This window comes from Anabas testudineus, chromosome 14 (genome assembly GCF_900324465.2).
Source record: "Anabas testudineus chromosome 14, fAnaTes1.2, whole genome shotgun sequence".
Classification (NCBI taxonomy): Eukaryota; Metazoa; Chordata; class Actinopteri; order Anabantiformes; family Anabantidae; genus Anabas; species Anabas testudineus.
In genome coordinates, this window is record NC_046623.1 from 10352684 (window position 1) to 10370480 (window position 17797).

General features: G+C 40.6%; 2 protein-coding genes across 3 annotated transcripts in view; both read left to right on the top strand.

Annotated features, from left to right (window-relative positions):
* The first annotated feature begins 232 nt into the window (after window positions 1-232).
* slc7a1a (solute carrier family 7 member 1a) lies at window positions 233-15183 on the top strand. 2 transcript variants are annotated; one of them, XM_026370776.1, is made up of 13 exons: window positions 233-420; window positions 5866-6138; window positions 6229-6411; window positions 6574-6732; window positions 6891-7068; window positions 7204-7337; window positions 8429-8651; window positions 9266-9405; window positions 10760-10862; window positions 11038-11243; window positions 11327-11478; window positions 11592-11700; window positions 12170-15183. In XM_026370776.1, exons 2-13 carry the CDS (start codon window positions 5952-5954, stop codon window positions 12352-12354), a joined length of 1959 nt encoding a protein of 652 aa, XP_026226561.1. In that variant the 5' UTR covers window positions 233-420; window positions 5866-5951; the 3' UTR covers window positions 12355-15183. The 2 variants fall into 2 exon arrangements, with proteins under 2 accessions (XP_026226561.1, XP_026226562.1); XM_026370777.1 differs by lacking the exon at window positions 9266-9405 and adding an exon at window positions 9980-10116.
* Window positions 15184-15909: 726 nt separating this feature from the next.
* Window positions 15910-17797, top strand: part of mtus2a (microtubule associated tumor suppressor candidate 2a) — a 31927-nt gene continuing 30039 nt past the window's right edge. Inside the window, 1 exon segment of the mRNA XM_026370775.1 lies at window positions 15910-16033. The gene's annotated coding sequence lies outside the window, so the exon portion shown is untranslated.

Consider the following 17797-nt stretch of genomic DNA (forward strand, 5'->3'; position numbering starts at 1 on the left):
GAAAAGTTTTGATTGACATTTTAGGTGAGAACTATTTTTGACCACAAAGTTCTGTCAGTGTGTTTTAAATCCACCTGTCTGATGAAAGCTGTTCTCTAAATCATGCACATTAATTTCAACCCGTTTTCCAGTTGTAGCTGGATCATCAAAGGCAGTTTCAACTAGTAGCTATTGCGCAACTTTAATACTAATGAGCGGGCGGGGCTGCTTGTTTCCTCTGTATCCCCTCCTCCTTGTGAACGCACTCGACTACCCTAAAGCTTAAATTGTCCTTGCCTTCTGTAGAGAAAGACACTTTTTTCCCACTTATCACCGTGTGTCGACACAGTTTTTGTTTCTCCAGTCTCTGATGGTTTAGAGACCAGCGAGCGGTCACTATCCCGGATCAACCTTTTCATGCGCTCCCGCAGGAACCACAAGGTAAACCACTATCACAGCGTCGCTATTCATTGTGTTAAGAATCCACACGCTAACATATGGTTAAGGGGTGTTTAACATGTAGATGCTGGATTATTTTCTGGGTTTGCATCAGTTGGTGGGCTTTAAATAAACGCGCGTCCGTGCGTAAAGTTCAATGAGTTCATGAATGCGCGAAGTTACTCAAGCTGTAAACCACATGTTCGCTTTGCTTGGACCCCATTTTACTTTACCGTGCCTATAAGTAGCGTTACTGTTTCCTGCAGCCTGCCTGCATGTGCCTGTCCACGCCTTTCATCAAGTGAATATTGGAATTTGTTTCCCCTAAACTTGCACCTCTGTGCCTCGGTAGTTAGGTTGGTGATCTTATATTGATGCGATGCGATTCCCAAAGTATGTTAAGACTTGATTTGATTGGGTTTCAGTGCGTCAGTGAAGCCCGGAGAGCTGGAGGTGGTGATGCATGTGAGGAAGGTGGTAGCTGTGAGAGTAGTAAGGGAGTTAGTCCTGGACTTGTAACTGATCTGAAAGCAGGACAGACAGGTTTAGACCTATTGAAAGGGGGTGGTGCATGTGGTGCGGCGTGGAATGAAAGCATCAAGTGTCCATACAACACTACCAGGAGAACCAGCAGCAAAACAGTGGTTGGAAATTACTCCCTCACACTGTGACAAATCATAGTGGTAAAAAGAAAAAAAAAAACAAATCCAACTAACTAATCAAAAGTGTGGAAAACACCCAAAGTGGTGTTGCATTGATTGCAAGAGAGTACATCAATAATCATTTAATATGTAGTGTGAGTGACTGTTGGTTTGTGAGAGCTGAATCTTTCTTTAAGTGTATCAAAAAGGCATTTTAAAACGACTAAATGATTACACAGCAGTATTTTTATGTTCCACATGACTCCCTAATTCAGGAGTGACTTGGTAAAAAGAGGTGACCTTTTCGATCCTGATGACAGTTCAGACCAGTTCCATGCGGTCTAACTTTAGCCGGACTGAAAGTGGGTCACTAGCAGGCATGTTGCTGACTGCAGGGCTGTGTGTAGACTAAACTGATGCACAGAGGAGTGTGTGTGTGTGTGTGTGTGTGTCAAAGCCTTCATGGTTCCTATGGATTCTGGGAATAGCTTCAGCATGCTATGGCTTCATATTTTCTCCATCTCCAGGCTAAATATTAGGTTTCCTGTATGCTCAGTGACACCAGTATAAAGTTATGTTACTCTGTAACTTGTGTTTATTCTCACAGAAACAAATGCTGCAGAAAATACTGTGTACAAAACATGGATCACAGGCTTATTACGGTCTTTTGTAATAGGAAGTGATTAATTGATTAAACAGATCAAGACTCTGAACTTTGTATTCAAGGGGCAGTGAACCCCCAAACAAGCTTTTTAATTGTTAAACCCACACACAGTCAACTCTAAAGTACCACAATAAATGACGCACACACACTATTAACAAATATACCAGTGTTACAAGTATAACTATACTATATTTATGTATATATACACAATTGTATTGAGGCTTATGTTTAAAACGAATTTCCCCCTTCTGGGATTGCTGACAATAAGTCCAGGAAGTAGAAGCTCAATGGTTTGTTTCCTAAAATATGTTACTTCTCTGGCCTGTGTTAGGAAGGAGGATTGTCCCAACAGGTGAAGGACACTTCGCCTGTCATGTAACCCTTCTTACAAGTTCTCAGTTTTGTTATAAGAAACTATAAACACGTATTTTTCATGGTCAGAACCTGGCTGCCAGTATGTTGCTTTATGTATTACAATAAGTGCTAATTAAAGATTGTACGTGATTCTTCTGTATGGTTTAAAGCAAAGCTTTCTTTGATTGTAGATAATCTTTATTTAGGAAACATGGGTGTTCCATGTATGTGGAGTATTATTGCCACTTCATCACATACTATTTGTTGTGCTTTTCTGTTCATGGAGGTGGTGCAGAATATTACTTTCCCTGTTCCTGACAGATAGGAAGGTGACCCAATGGGACGCCCATAAAACCACCAGCATCACTGCCAGTCAAACAGCAGCATCAGTTTGTTTCCAGGTGCCACTGTACACAGCTGAATCTGTTAGCTGGGTTTTTACTTGTTAACAGAGTAGTTATGCCTTTTAATATAGTGATGTCTACTGCACTAAGCAGGGTTTGATGGCATCGCGTGTACACTGTGACACACAGGATAGGAACAGATGGAAAATGTTAATATTGTTTGAGTGTATGCACGTGAGTGGTTACTTACAGACAACATGCATTATATGTTATCGTTATTTCTACAATAAGCAGTGAGGTTGCTCAAGAGAACGAAACGGCAGCAAGAGCAGGTCTTTGCTCAAGCTTCCTTTTGTTGCAGAGTCTCTCCCTTAAGGGAACAAACTGATCTTCAGTGGACTTCTGAAATACATTCCTCCTACTGTACATTTCGGTTTTAGATGGTGTCCTTCATCAGTTACACTCACTGCTTGATAAATGAAGTTATTTAGTGGCAGCAGTGAAAATGAATCCTAAATGTCAAACCATGTCATGTACTTTAATTTCATTGGCTGTTAAAGCTCACACCCCCGTTCCTATTCATTCCTTCCTGCTGGTGGCCTGCATCTTTTTTGTTCACATCTCAAGATCTGTGTATAAACTGACTGATGGGGTCATGTAGGTGTGTCTGCGTGCATGCAGTCAAAATGTTCTAAGATCAGAACACATGCTTTCTAATGACGTCCCTGTAACATTATCGAAATCTGTGGTAAGTCTGTGTAACAAACTATGAATTCAAAAGCGACATGCACTAATGAATTAATCTATTTCAGTGCATGAAGGACACTGACTTGTGTCTTATTGTTAGATCTTGATGTAGTACATTTCTGTAGGTCGTGCTTCATGTAGTTTCAAACTCCACCATGCAGGCAGAGGTCTTTATCATCTGGTCATTGCCACTGTATGCATTATTAACAGTGTGTGTATGTCATTGGGCTTTCTGTTACAAACACAGGTTGTTTAAGCTGCCAGATTCGCCTCTATTGAAGTTATTATCCTTTGGCCAGATGAATTATATTGATCGAAGACTGTCCATGCTCTCTGTATACCCCTTGTGCTTAGGTGAATGAGGGGTCACGTAGTTCATGTAGGCTTCTTTTGTCTGTGTTTACTGCAGGCATGCTGACCCCTGGCTAGTCCAATAGTATTTTCACTCTAAGCCTTTGTTAATGAACTTACTGCATTTTACAATAACTGCATACAACAAGCTGTTGTAATAATCAGCTACTTACAGTATTTACCTGGGATGAATAATGGTATGAGCACAGGCTCAGTGGTCTCACTGCTGCTGATTTAGTCCAGTAATTTAATTTATTACTTGAGGAACAGCTTTTTATTGAACTTTTTTCTTTCTTAGCACTTGATTGAACGAAATATATTCAAGCTGAACACTGCCAATATAATTATATATAAATGCAGGAAATTCATGAATATAACTTTTATATACTTTAATCTTCATAAAATAAGAAGGTATATGGTATATTCTACCCCCCAACTTGACCTACACCTGTGAAACACCGCTCCGCTCCATTTCTAAATCATCCATCCTCATTGCTGACATTGCAACAAAAGATAAAGGAAAAAAAGGTTTCACTTAATTTACCATGTGGAAGTTTCCATGAGGTGTGACAGGACCGTGCACATGACCTTTCTAGGATTATGTCCCCATGTCCGTGGGTTCTGGAGAGGTGCCATTACAGTATCTACAAATGCTTCTGCTAATGCATGTCACTCACTCAACTCCGTGTTTATACACCCTCCTTCCTTTTTCCCCCCCATTTCATTCCTCTATCTGCCCTTCATAGTTTTTCCTCTTTCACCCATCAAGCTCATGTGAGCTCAGCACTGGGGAATGTGTAAGAGATGTCGAACACAAAACGGATCCTGAAAATCCTCACAGCAAACCATTTAGGAAAGACGTTCTCACAGCTTAGTTTCGATTTGTGGAGACAGTTTCAAACTGTTCTTGTTCATTCGTTCCCTTTGTTTTAAGCTTTTGACGGTGTGATTTGGTGAGAAAGCAACATGCTATCAAAGATAAACTTGTTCCAGTTAAGAAAGAAGCGAACAGTAAGAAGGTGGAGACTTCTATAGAAAGGGGCATTTTGAGAATTGTCTGTTGTGTAGCTTGTCACATACCAAACTTGAAGTTGGGATGCCTCAGCTGCTTCTGTTTTTAAAACTGTCTCTTGTGAATTGTGTTAGATATTACAACTAATTTCTAAAATGAGCATTGCATGTTTGAATGTACATTTTCTCTTAATAGTTAAAAGGAAATGTACCTACCTCATCCTCACAGTTAAATGTCTTTCAGCATTTGCAGATTAGCTATTGTTTGCATTATTCTTCTTGTGTTGACTGAGGACAGAAAGTAGTGGTGGTTTGTCCCTGTACAAATACTCATAAGCTTGGTTTCTTCTGTTATGTCAATAATTAATACTAAATGAGATGAGCCTATGAGTTATGCTTCTCTTTGTGTTGAACAGTCTTTTCCAGGGCTTTGCTTCCTCTCTGGTGAGTTGTGTTATGTTACATAACATATGTCGGCAACATCTCCAGCAATAAGATGGATTGTCCCTATAGGACCCTTTTTTTTTTTTGGCTGTCACACATTGTGGATTTGGGTTACATTATGCAACACCCCAGGAAACAGTATTCTACTTACAAGTTTGTCAAGCACAAGTGAACCTTTTTACTCATTCTGTAATCACTGTGAGGCCAGTGTTTATACAAGCTCACTGTATATATACTTTCACTCAGACTCATGGCATGTTGCTGTGCCAGTATAGTCGGGGGCACTTAACTACACCATTCAGAGCTGGCTCAGGCCAGATTGATAATGGGTGAAAAAAGATCTGCATAGATACGCTTTTATTTCAACTGTAAGTGTGTTTTACATACGGTAAGGAAGTAGTAAAGACACCACATAGCAAAAGCAGGTACAGAATCCCTGGTGACAAATGTTTATAAATTACACTTGTGCGCCAGTTATATCATTCCTACAAGATGATCTCAATTACTTAAAAAGTTAGTATGAAACATTAGAAGACATCACACAAAAAACACTGGAACAATAACTCCTCATTTAAACATCCTGGGTGACTTCAAATAGAAACTCCAGGATCATTCTGTCCTCAGCAATATATTTTCTTAAATTTATAGTTTAGAGGAATGTATCGTCTGCAAAGCAGGCCGGCGAAGACTACAACCTCTGTGGCGAGAGTCTAATTAGTCTAATATTTGTTGCAATAAATGTGTTAAAGGGGAATGTTTTGTCTCCCTGTTACTATGCTCTTGTGTCTAATCATTAAGTAAGACATAACAAATGTTGGTACATTCATCTATCGTGTGAGAAGCTGTATTTTATTACTGACCTTTATCTCTTTTATCATTTGCTTCTCGTTAGGGTGTGTGTGACCTCTCCCCTGTGACCTCTGGACTCCGGTCAGCCTTCTTCCCTCCCATCCCTTACCTAACGCCAGACTGGGATCCATGGCGCTGGAAAAGCTCCTGCGTTTCGGAAAGCAGTTGCTAAGGGTGAAGGTGGTGAACTGTAACTCAGAGGAGTCTCGTCTGTGCCGTTGTCTAAACACTTTTGACCTGGTGGCCCTGGGAGTGGGCAGCACACTAGGCGCTGGCGTCTATGTCTTAGCGGGGGCTGTTGCACGAGAGAATTCAGGTAACATCACTATAAACATTGTAAAGCTGTGGTGTGGGACAAATCTTAAAAGCTTCTCTTCATTTATGTGTTCTCCATCTTCGCCCACAGGTCCTGCTATTGTGCTGTCTTTCCTTATAGCAGCCTTAGCCTCAGTGTTGGCAGGTCTGTGCTATGCTGAGTTTGGAGCCCGTGTTCCCAAGACAGGCTCAGCTTATCTTTACTCCTACGTGACTGTAGGGGAGCTCTGGGCCTTCATCACTGGATGGAACCTCATCCTCTCCTATATCATCGGTAAACATGAAACAACACTACCTTTCCCATTATGTTGTTTTGCCTTGTCTAGTTTTAGTTGATGCACAGGGTGTAGTTCATTCTTACATGTAAATGGATGAGAGGGAGAGTGAAGCAACAAAGGGCAAGAGATATGCGTCAACTGGGTTCTCTTCATCTCAGGTACCTCCAGTGTGGCCCGCGCATGGAGCGCCACATTTGATGAGTTGATAGGAAAGCACATAGAGAACTTCTGCAGGGAATACATGTCCATGAATGCACCGGGTATATTGGCAGAGTATCCTGACATGTTTGCTGTTTTCATCATAATCACCCTCACAGGTAGGAAAACCTCTTTCTTTCAGTCCAACCCTCTCACTTGTGTTATCACTTTTACTTCATATGTTCACCTAATCTCGATATTTCACCACTACAGACACCTAGTTGACAGATTGTTATGCACAACCTGTGTAACGAGTCATTCCACATCTCTTCGTAAGGTCTGCTGGCATTTGGGGTCAAAGAGTCAGCGATGGTGAACAAGGTTTTTACATGTATCAACGTCCTCGTCTTGCTGTTCATGGTGATCTCTGGCCTGGTCAAAGGCACTTTGAAGAACTGGCAGATAGACCCTGAAGACATCCTACATCCCAATTACACCAGCAACTCCACTGTCAAGTAAGGACGTCACTTCTGTCACATGTTGATGTTGTTCTGAAGACCTCACTGAAAACATTTTTATCAAAATGACTTGAATTTCAGTGAAAACAACAAAGTCATCATTATCATCATAATTTTTTTTCTCCTGTTCAGTTTGACAGACATATTGCCAACCAAAGAGAGTTTAGGAGTGGGTGGCTTCATGCCGTTTGGTGTCACAGGCGTCTTGTCTGGAGCTGCTACTTGTTTCTATGCCTTTGTTGGATTTGACTGCATCGCCACTACAGGTCAGAGCTGGATGAAATCACAAAACACTGGCTCTGTCTGCCATGTTTTTGTTGTGCTTCGTGTTATTTATTGGACTGTGTCAAGGGTCTGTTTCAGTTTGGGGAGGAGGGTGGTGGAACTGGATAAGGAGTTGGGACCATTTCAATCCTAAGCTTGTCTAAACATCCCAAGAGTGTTACATAAGAGGGGTCAGGCAGAGAGAAAAGATACCACAAAGTGCCAAGCACTGGGACACGATATGAGATTTAGAAAGAAAATGTTAAAATGTAAAAAAAACGATTACATTCAGGTGCCTTCACACATGTAATGTTCTGTTTGGGGACTGTAGATTGTTAAAAATAAGGGACTATGTCTGCTTTCTAGCCCCCTGGCTTTACCCGCCCCTTTTTCCAGAGTTCTGATTGGCTGGAGGGAAGCTAACTGAGTGTTTGTTTAAGTTTGGCATGTGGTGGCATCTGTATGTGTGAGTGTGATTTCTAGCTAAATAAAGTTAACATGGTATGAAGTCACTACCCCCTCCCCCTCAACACACACACTCACTCATACACTCACACAATAGTTGGCACTGTTATGCCTACGACCTTTGACCTCCTATAGTCAGTAACTCTCACCTGTCGTGAATGGTGTTGGAGGTTACACACTCTCCATCACTGTGATGGGATTTCACCGCAGTTCCCCTTTGGGATCACTTTTGCATACTCACCTGCAGCTGATGACTCGGGTGTTTCAGTCTTGTGGGTGCACAGATAAAATAAGCTCCTTGTTCAGTTTGTTGCAAAATAGCAGACGAAATGTTTCCCAGATACTTTTATTTGCCAAGTTTTCCATCTATACTGAAATTCTGCCAATGAGGCTATAAAGGAGTGAATTGTGTGGTGAATCAGGATGTGCACGAACCTCAGATTGAACAGTTTGTGACAGACAAACACTTGTAATGCAAGTTAATTCAATTATTAATGATTGAATGTTTTCTTCCAAACTCCAATATAAACTAGACTGTTTTTAATACAAAATATTAACAGCTGCTATTGCAAGTAATAGATCAATTATTAATTTTTCTGTATGTGTCTGTTCACTTTCTGCGTCCCAGGTGAAGAGGTGAAGAACCCTCAGAGAGCCATTCCTATTGGCATTGTATCCTCACTGCTCATCTGCTTTGTAGCATACTTCTGTGTCTCTGCTGCCCTCACCCTCATGATGCCATACTACCTGCTGGACAGCAACAGCCCTCTGCCTGTAGCTTTTAAATATGTGGGCTGGGAAGGAGCCACATACGCTGTAGCTGTAGGGTCTCTTTGTGCTCTGTCTACTAGGTAAGGAGTCACCCATGTACTCCAGTTCTTACTCTCAGATAAATATGCTTGTGTGTGTGTGTGTGTGTGTGTGTGTGTGTGTGTGTGTGTGTGTGTGTGTGTGTGTGTGTGTGTGTACGTGTGTGTGTGCGTGCGTGCATGTGTGTATGTGTGTGTGTGTATTTAACTTTAGAAGGCTTTTGATCCCTTAACTAAAAATAGGAGCCCTCCTAAGAATATACTGGACCATTAGTATATGTGTGATTGGATTACATAAAGTCGTGTCATCAAAGGTCACCACAAGGTGCATTTTTACTTATGATAATTTTTTAATAGTTTAATTTTAATATTTTTGAATTGAGAATTATGAACTGTACACATGATTAAAGCTATGTAGAGAGTACATTTAAGAGTACATTTATATGGGTGTGAAAAAATGCATGATTTCATATTTAACAGGTTCCCGCATGCCACTAATATACTTACACAACATGTTATGCACTGGTATGCAGTATATGATGTCATCAAAATGTACATGTATACTGTATGATGCTCGTTGTAAGAGCCGTGTCTTTGTTAATGTTTGCTTTCACGGTATAAGTGTGGATACTATAAATGCTGGTCTTCCCCGGTAGCCTGCTGGGTGCTATGTTCCCTATGCCTCGTGTGCTCTGGGCTATGGCCGACGATGGGCTGCTTTTCAAGTTCATGGCCAAGATCAACCCCCGCACTGAAACCCCGCTAAATGCAACCCTAACCTCTGGCATAGGAGCAGGTGAGACACTAACACGCATGTATTAAAACTGCATCCATGTTCGCTGAGGTTTCTTGTCACGCCGCAGGGCTGAGCTGCGGTGGTTTTCAAATGCTCTAGCCTGCTGGTTGTAGATTCTATTTTAAGTGGGTTTTGAAGAAACCTGCAGCCAAGCATGAAAAGGGTATCACTAACTGTAATCCTGCTTTACATAACCAGGTCTCTTTTTAGTTAGCTGAGGCAGTCCAAGTTCTGTATCTACAGTACTTCTTCTAACATGGGTCAATGACTAAACATGGTTTCTAATGAAACTTAACAGATATTTTGTATTTTGCTGTTGCATGGATGAATATCGATGCCAAACTAAACTGCATGAAGACACAACCCAATATTTAATATTGGAGTGAAGAGTAAAAGAATGTGGAGAACCATAGGAGAGAAATCTGGCAGGGTGGCATTACAGAATGCTTGAACCAACATCCCGCCTGTCCCCATTTCATTCTTCTGCCTTCACTGACCTCTTTGGATTCTTCCTTTGCCCTATGCCTACAAACTGTCATTCCAATCTGATGTTTTCCTCCCCACATCACCCCAGTTTGTTGGGTTCGATGTTTCCCCTACCCCGTATCATCTATGCCATGGCTCGGGATGGCCTGCTCTTCTCCTTCCTGGCCCACATCAACGAGAGGAAATCCCCCATAACGTCCACTGTGACCGCCGGGGTTATGTCTGGTAAGACAAACAGGGAATGTAAAATAAGGAAGGATAGGGAAAAGGGGGGCTTATATTTGCAGTGAGGAAGATTAAAACATGGAAACATGACAGTTACCTGACAGCACAACTGTAACTAACTAATATATATACTGGATAACAAGTGTGTGAATGAGTGAGGAAGATCAGTGGATACTTCAGGGCAAGAAAAAGTAAGGAAACGAGGACTAAAAAGACCAAGAGATCCTCACAGCTCCAAACCAAAAGAGTCGTCTTTGTGGTGGCACTAAAACATGTGGCACCAGTAGTGGGTTTAATGGTTTTCAATGGAAAACTAATTAAAAATGGTCACACCTGTTTCTCACCTTGAGGACTGTGGTTGTGTTTGTGTTCAAAACCGGCTGGTCTAAGGTTCTGTACTGGTATTCCCTTTGTGAAGTTTTGTTATCTACAAACAAGAACAGCAATAATCATATTTCCATAAGCTGGTCTTATTTTTATAATTGTGATAATTTGCTAATTTTGTGCTTTCTGTGCATAAGTTGTGATGGAAACCCAGCGATTTTGGAAACTTGATACACGTTCCTGAAATTATTAGTGATAGTAACAAATCAACACAACAATATTTTCACCTTTCTATTTCTACTTTTTTTTCTCTCTGCAGCAATCATGGCTTTTCTGTTTGACCTGAAGGACCTGGTGGATCTGATGTCAATAGGAACGCTGCTGGCCTATACATTAGTAGCTGCCTGCGTCTTGGTACTCAGGTCAGTGTGGAGACATGCAAAATATAAACATTGAATCTGTCCATATGTTCATTCTTGTATGTGAGATGGAAATCTGACATCATGTACTAGGCATCTTGCACCTCAGTGAAACTTAACCTGAATAAATAAAAGGTCAAACAATCAACTAACTGCCTGATATGTTTGATTGTGTCAGGTATCAGCCAGATCAGCCCAGTCTGGTGTATCATATAGCCAATACCCAGGAGGAAGTGGAGCTCGCCGACGGTATCAGTGTCCCCAGTATGGGCATCCTGCCTGGTGTGGAGGAAAGATTTAGCTTCAGGACCGTGCTATTCCCACAGAACCCTGAGCCATCCACACTGTCAGGCTCCACCGTCAACATCTGTGCCTCTGCCATGGGTATGTGATTATACTACATTAAACTACATATGCATATGGCACTTGTGCACATTCAAATGATATAATTCCACGTTCTTCTGCAGGAACGTTGATCCTGACGTTCAGTATATTAGCCGTGCAGGGAGGACTTGCCCTGTGGAACATTGCAGCCCTCAGTGTCATCTTTATGGCGTGTCTCGTCCTCACCTTTATCATCTGGAGACAGCCTGAGAGCAAAACAAAACTCTCTTTCAAGGTTTGATTCCAGTAACATATCCTGTGTAGAATAAATACTTATAAACACTATTTTCTTCCTATACTTAATGTTTTTATAAATGCTGTTGTGCTTTCTTGATGTTTGACTCTTAGGTTCCCCTATTGCCCTTCATCCCAGTGATCAGCATGTTTGTCAATGTCTACCTCATGATGCAGTTAGACAGAGGCACCTGGATACGATTTTCGGTCTGGATGGCTCTAGGTACATGTCTACTGAGAATACTTTACTTTCTAGTGATTACACTGACATGTCCAGACCACTTACATACAACTGGCAGTTTGTTTACTTATGTTGTCTTGTTTTTTCATCATTATAAAGGAAATGACATAAAAAAAAAAAAGACATGTAAAAAGAGTAAAGTGAATATAGTTATTTTTATACATTTCACTGCTGACAGTAGTTTGTTGCTTTAAAAAGCTGAGTTACATCTGTTGAATTTACTGGGATTGATCAACAAGGGTATTCTCAAAACACCCTGTGTTCCATGACCTGCTAAATGGAGAAGCCTATTTCAAGCCCTCTTCAAGTTTCCATCTGCTGGCATAAGCTGTCACAACAGACTGGAAGTTCCTGAAACAATCAAAAACCCTAATTTAGTTTTGGAGACTACTGTATATTACACAAACAATGATGTTGTGCCTTGATTTCCTTTTTTTCTTCTTCTTTTCAGGTTTACTGATCTACTTCTGCTACGGTATCCATCACAGCACCGAGGCGGCTTTGGTCCGCGCATCTAGGGACACGGAGATGAGCGGTTTCAAGCGTGATCATGAATTAGAACCCATGTCTCCAGAAAAGGAGGCATTCCTCCACGATGGGATCAACGCCAGGGAAGAGGACGACAGAGATTTGTAGAAAGTATTCGAACATGCCGCATACATGTTAACCCGCCGTGACGCCGGTCTGTCTGTGGTAAATGATTTCGGAAAGAACCGCTCCCAGTCCCTCACTGTCAGCGCTGCCTTTAGGGGAAAGTAACGATAAATAAAACCTCAGACTTTCCCTCACAGCTGTTGATCCAAACAAAGACAACTGATGAGGACATTTATGCAAATCAGAACTTGTATGTTTTCAGTATTTTGCTTTTTGTTTCTTACACCTTAGCTTGACCTTGAGATTCAACTGCATGTTACAGTATGTCTTGCCTGTCTGAGGGGGGAGGTGCTCATGGTGGGAGGAAGGGTCATAATTACTGGGAGACTATTATAACTGTGTCTCTTCATGTAGCTTCTTCATGTTGGTCATTGTTCCTTCTTTGGAGAGTGCCTGGGTTACATCGCCGGCAGCAGGACCAGGTGCTCATGTCGTCTGGGTGGCCTTTAGCCATAATTCACTTTCTATCTGTTTTTTTCTCTTAAAACATAGTAACTACTGTGTGTGTGTGTGTGAGTGTGTGTATATATACACACACATCAGTATTAAATACAGATTGGTACCAATAGCTAGATTTTTTTAAACCTTCCAATCTTATGTAATGCTGTTGAAATGCTGCTCTACCACTCCTCCCTGACAAATGGGAGTTTGCACAATACACACTACAACACGCGCTTATCAATCATGTTATCACCGTTGCCCACCAGCACAAAACAATGGGGAGGCTAATAGCTGCATTTGTAAGCAGGCCAGCTCACCGTTTCTATGAATGAGTTTCTGAAACATAAGAGCGACATATTAAATTCTCAGACCATGCGTCTAGTAAAAGTTATAAAACATACAACTGACAATTATTAAAATGCAATTTTACGATTACTCTATTAAGATATCAACATTTGCTGAATGTCAGCTTCATGTAACATTAGACAATAGTGGATTTTCACAGTGCTGGCTGCTGTGTGTTGTTGCTTCTGTAACACATAACATTTAGTTTCTTTTTTCAAAAATGATACAGATTTTCAAATTGAATGACGGCATTTGTTTTATCGGTTTATTTTACTGTGTTTACAGTGTTTATGAATTTCTTTATATTACTCCTTTCTTTTCCACTGTATGTTTTAGATTATGAATCAGATTAAATTAATTTTCATAATTAAGCAAAGGACTTCAAAGTATTTTATCAGGTAGATTGTGATCACACTTGCACATTTATTTCTATAATTTCTTTTGTTTATTGACATTAAAATATCGAATACTGTTAGATACATTTTCTCCTTTTATAAAAAAGCGTATTTCACTGATTTAACATTGTGCCCTGAAAACACTGTCAGACTTATAATAGTCAAGTCAGAGTCTTTTTGTCCCACACATTATTTTTCCTATCAAGCCTGAGGCTTACAATACCCACAATGCAACTCAACCACAAACAGTGTGGCCAGGTATTCATGTGTGTTGTGCAAACAGTGGCTAATGCAGACTCAGAGTGTTGAGTCTTGTGCAGAGGTGAGGTGCAGGCTACAGTGGTCTGATAAGCTTATTTGATTATTATTTTTTCAAACGCGTAGTCCTCTGCCTCAGCAAACGCTGACTGAGGTGACATCAATTAAGACAATTTATCAGACTTCACCCAGATTCCTTGGAAAACCTCACAAAGCTTCATAAAGTTTTTTTTGCAATATTACTCACAGAGATCTGTAGACAACCTTTGGCGGTTATAATCTGTTTAATTCCCCTTTAATAAAATGTTAATTCATAAATCAAATGCAGACATATTGATTAATTATGTCATTAGTCTTACATATGTTCTCATTAGTTTTAACATCTGAAGAGGCCATAGTAGGCAGAATTTAAGGCTTCTTTTTTTATTCTGTGGTTCTGCTGAAATATTTTTGAACACAGTACAATTTCAAAAACAGCTTATTTTTCTTACACTGGTTCTTAGCAGAGCAGAGGAAATACACCCCAGCGTACCTGCGCCATTGTAGTTTGTGGAGTGCCTACTCAAAAGGGTCTGTTTATGAACTTCACGGTAGTTGTATGTCCTAACAACCAGGAGGCACAGTGAAAAAATAAGGAAAGTCCTATGAAAGGATCGCAAGATTTGTTTTTAGAACAAATTATCTGTATATGTTCAGCTCTCCTTTTAGACATTTGACCTTTCTTTATATGAAAAAGTATAATGTGGCTCCATGCAGTATAGTCACTGTGATTTTGAAAGTCTATTACAATAAATGTAAAATCAAGACTGTGTATATAAGATGTGAATATTTCTGCTAGTAAATTATTTGTAAATTGTGATTTTGAAAGCCTGTGACAATTGTTGATCCGCAGGAAACTCCATATGTCGGTCCTTTAGCTTTGCTTGTTTTGTGTCTAAGATTGTGTTTCTTTTATTGCGTTTACATGATCTAGATGATCTTTGTGTACTCAGGGTTGGCAAATAGCTGCCTTCACCTTCTTTTGTCATGTGGCAGACTTAACCAATAGCCTAATGTCTTATTAATAAATAAAGTGCCATAGAAAATAAAATTTAACAAGTTTTGCAAATAGTCAAATCACACAACAATTCACACTCCACATAAATATATTTGTTGTAAAGAAAATACTACATAATATCGTTATTTATACTTATTGTTTCATGTTTTACCTTGTTAGTTGTGAATATTCACAATCGATACTTCCCATGACAGATGATTTTTTCTGTTGAATCAGTTCAAAGGGATGCATGTGTATGTATGTGTATCTTCTGGTAAATATTCCTACATCTTGTGCCAAACCTAGAGTGTACTTTTAAAATAAATATATGTTATAATGGATGAAAGAATGAGCTTTTTTCCTTTTCGTTTGATGCTGTTAATGTTCCTCTTTCTCAGTACGGACTCCCTGAAGATGAGCGTTGTCTTTCTGTTGCTGCATTTATGTGCAAAAAACTGCAAACATTACTTCATAATACATGGCTGCTAAATAAATGTAATGAGCATGACAGGCCTTGCTAAACCAGCACTGAAGGATTTCCAGATTAAGTAGCAGCCTGACATGCGACGAGTGTGTTTCTAACAAAAACAGAGAGATGATGGACGTGATTTAGAAAAACCCGCTGTGTGGGATTTGTGATTCCGCTACTTTGGCGCCATCTGCTGGTGGAAACAGGAGAAACACTCCTCAGAAAGATGGACAATCATTCAGTAAATCAATTTTCTTCTACTGTAAGTCAATGTGTAAAAAGGTAAGAAATACAGTTTCACCTGTAAACTTTAAATGTTTCAAAAATCAAACGAGATTTTTAACGTCCCGACTCTCTCAACAGTTTCCTGTTCGTGGTAAAAATCCTCTCCTGAAGACGGACTGGCTCTTACTACTTCTCACACAATCCGGCAGAGAGCGCACATGTGTTGGAAACTGCCTGCTCGGAGGATGCTGTGCCAGGTGACGGCTGCAGCGCCAGCATCAGCATCAGCATCAGCACCGCTCCACCTCCTCCCCTTCGTGTCCGCAGCATCTCTCTGTCTCCCTGCTCTGTTTTCTGCCACTCAGAGAGAGAGAGGGAGAGAGAGGGAGAGAAAGGAGGGGAGGACGGTGGTGGAGTGACACGCTTGCGCTTCGTCCAACTCCTGCATTTGAACAACATCCTTCAGCGAATCAACACCAGAGGAACCTGGAGGTAAGTCGCACACCTTGCGGGTATTGTTGCCACGACGCATCGGTTTCTTGAAGAAGTGTCGCACTTGTTTTGCTTGCAGGACTTGGGTCCTGATGCTGCTGACTCGGTTCGCTCAGTGTTCTCAGCTAAATGTGGTTCTGGTTGTTCTGTCTTCGGAGGCCCGATAGCGCGCAGTTTGTGGGGAAAATGTGTGAAATATCAAATCTTGTTCCAACAAAATAATAATAAAAATAAATACTATAATGTGAATCTTGACCCGATGCAAGGGGAGCAGTGGGCTACAGGAGTGTGAGGTCAGACAGAGAAGAGGAGGTTGGTCGGATGGATGGAGCTGGTCAAGTCTCTGCAGGTGAATCTATTGACCACACATAGATTATCCAGCTCCAGCTATGAGGTTGAGAGTTTGGATGAATTTATAATTATTTTGTATGAATGAATGTTTTGTGTAATAAAGTCTAGGCAGATTTCTGGGCATGTCAGATCCCGTACTATAATAATTTTTGGCAACAAGTTAAAAAAAGATTTCAGAGCCTGTCTTTAACATTTGACTCAGCCATTTAACAGATGTGTGTTTTTTTTAACACACATCTGAAACTGAAGTAAACATATACTTAGTGAATAGAGTGGCCAACCCTAGAGGATTAACTATTAATATTGTTTTAACTTCAATCATTATTTTCTTAACTTTCTCTTGTCAGTAAAGGTGTGAATGAGACGTTTCCACACTCTTGCAGCTGCACACATCTTCTTCAGTATCTTAAGAGGAATCCTATGTGTATATTTTGTATTGTACTTCACCTCAGAACAGAGAGGGACAAGGAGAAAGGCAGAGATGGGTCAAGTATAGGTGAGCAGATTGAGGAAATGATTTTTACATTGAGCTGTCACTTGTTCAGATTGATTGATGCTCAGCTTGTCTTCTAGTCCAGTTTTCCTTTCTTTATAAAAGTGGAGCATTTATTTTAACTTGACTAATTGTTTTTTATCTGCTTTGCAACTGTGTCCAAGTTTATACCATCCAGCATTTGCCTGTAATGTTCAATATGATGTGACCAGTATGATTCTACCGGGAGATGTTGTGCATAAAATACGTGAGGGAAGTGTGGCTTTACACTTCCCACATCTATGGATCTGCCAGTCCATTTTGTAAAATCTTGCCAATCCCTTTCAGCCATGTTAATGTTGAGGTTGACACTGCATCAAAGCAGGTCAGCAGAGCCTGTGGCCTTGGCTTGTAGCTTGTCTGCTGTAGCTGCTGTTCTAGATGCTGATGCATGTGTGATTGATTCATTACATCTGACCTCTGCAATGTCTGAGCAGTGATCAATTCAGCAGATCTCTCCTCTCTCTCTACTGCAGCCCTGAGTGTGTGTATATTTAGTATATTTTGTTGAGGGATTTGAGCTCAGGTGCTAATGAGTGTGTGTGTGTGTGTGTGTGTGTGTGTGTGTGTGTGTGTGTGTGTGTGTGTGTGTGTGTGTGTGTGTGTGTGTGTGTGTGTGGTACTGCAGGTAAGACAGTTTGTCACAAAGCCCCGGGAGTGTTGCGTACCAGTGCGACCTTCAAGGTCATTTTATAGGACGGAACAGAAAAAGGAAGAGGGGGAGAGAAAATAGAGATGATAAGTGAACGAGAGAAGGAAGTGGAACTATGTCAGTATGCAGCTGAAAAATTATATGTTGTATTTGTATGAATTAGTTTTTTATTATTTAAATCTGAGAGTCAGGACGAAAGGATTTGGCTTTATGGATACATACATTTTAA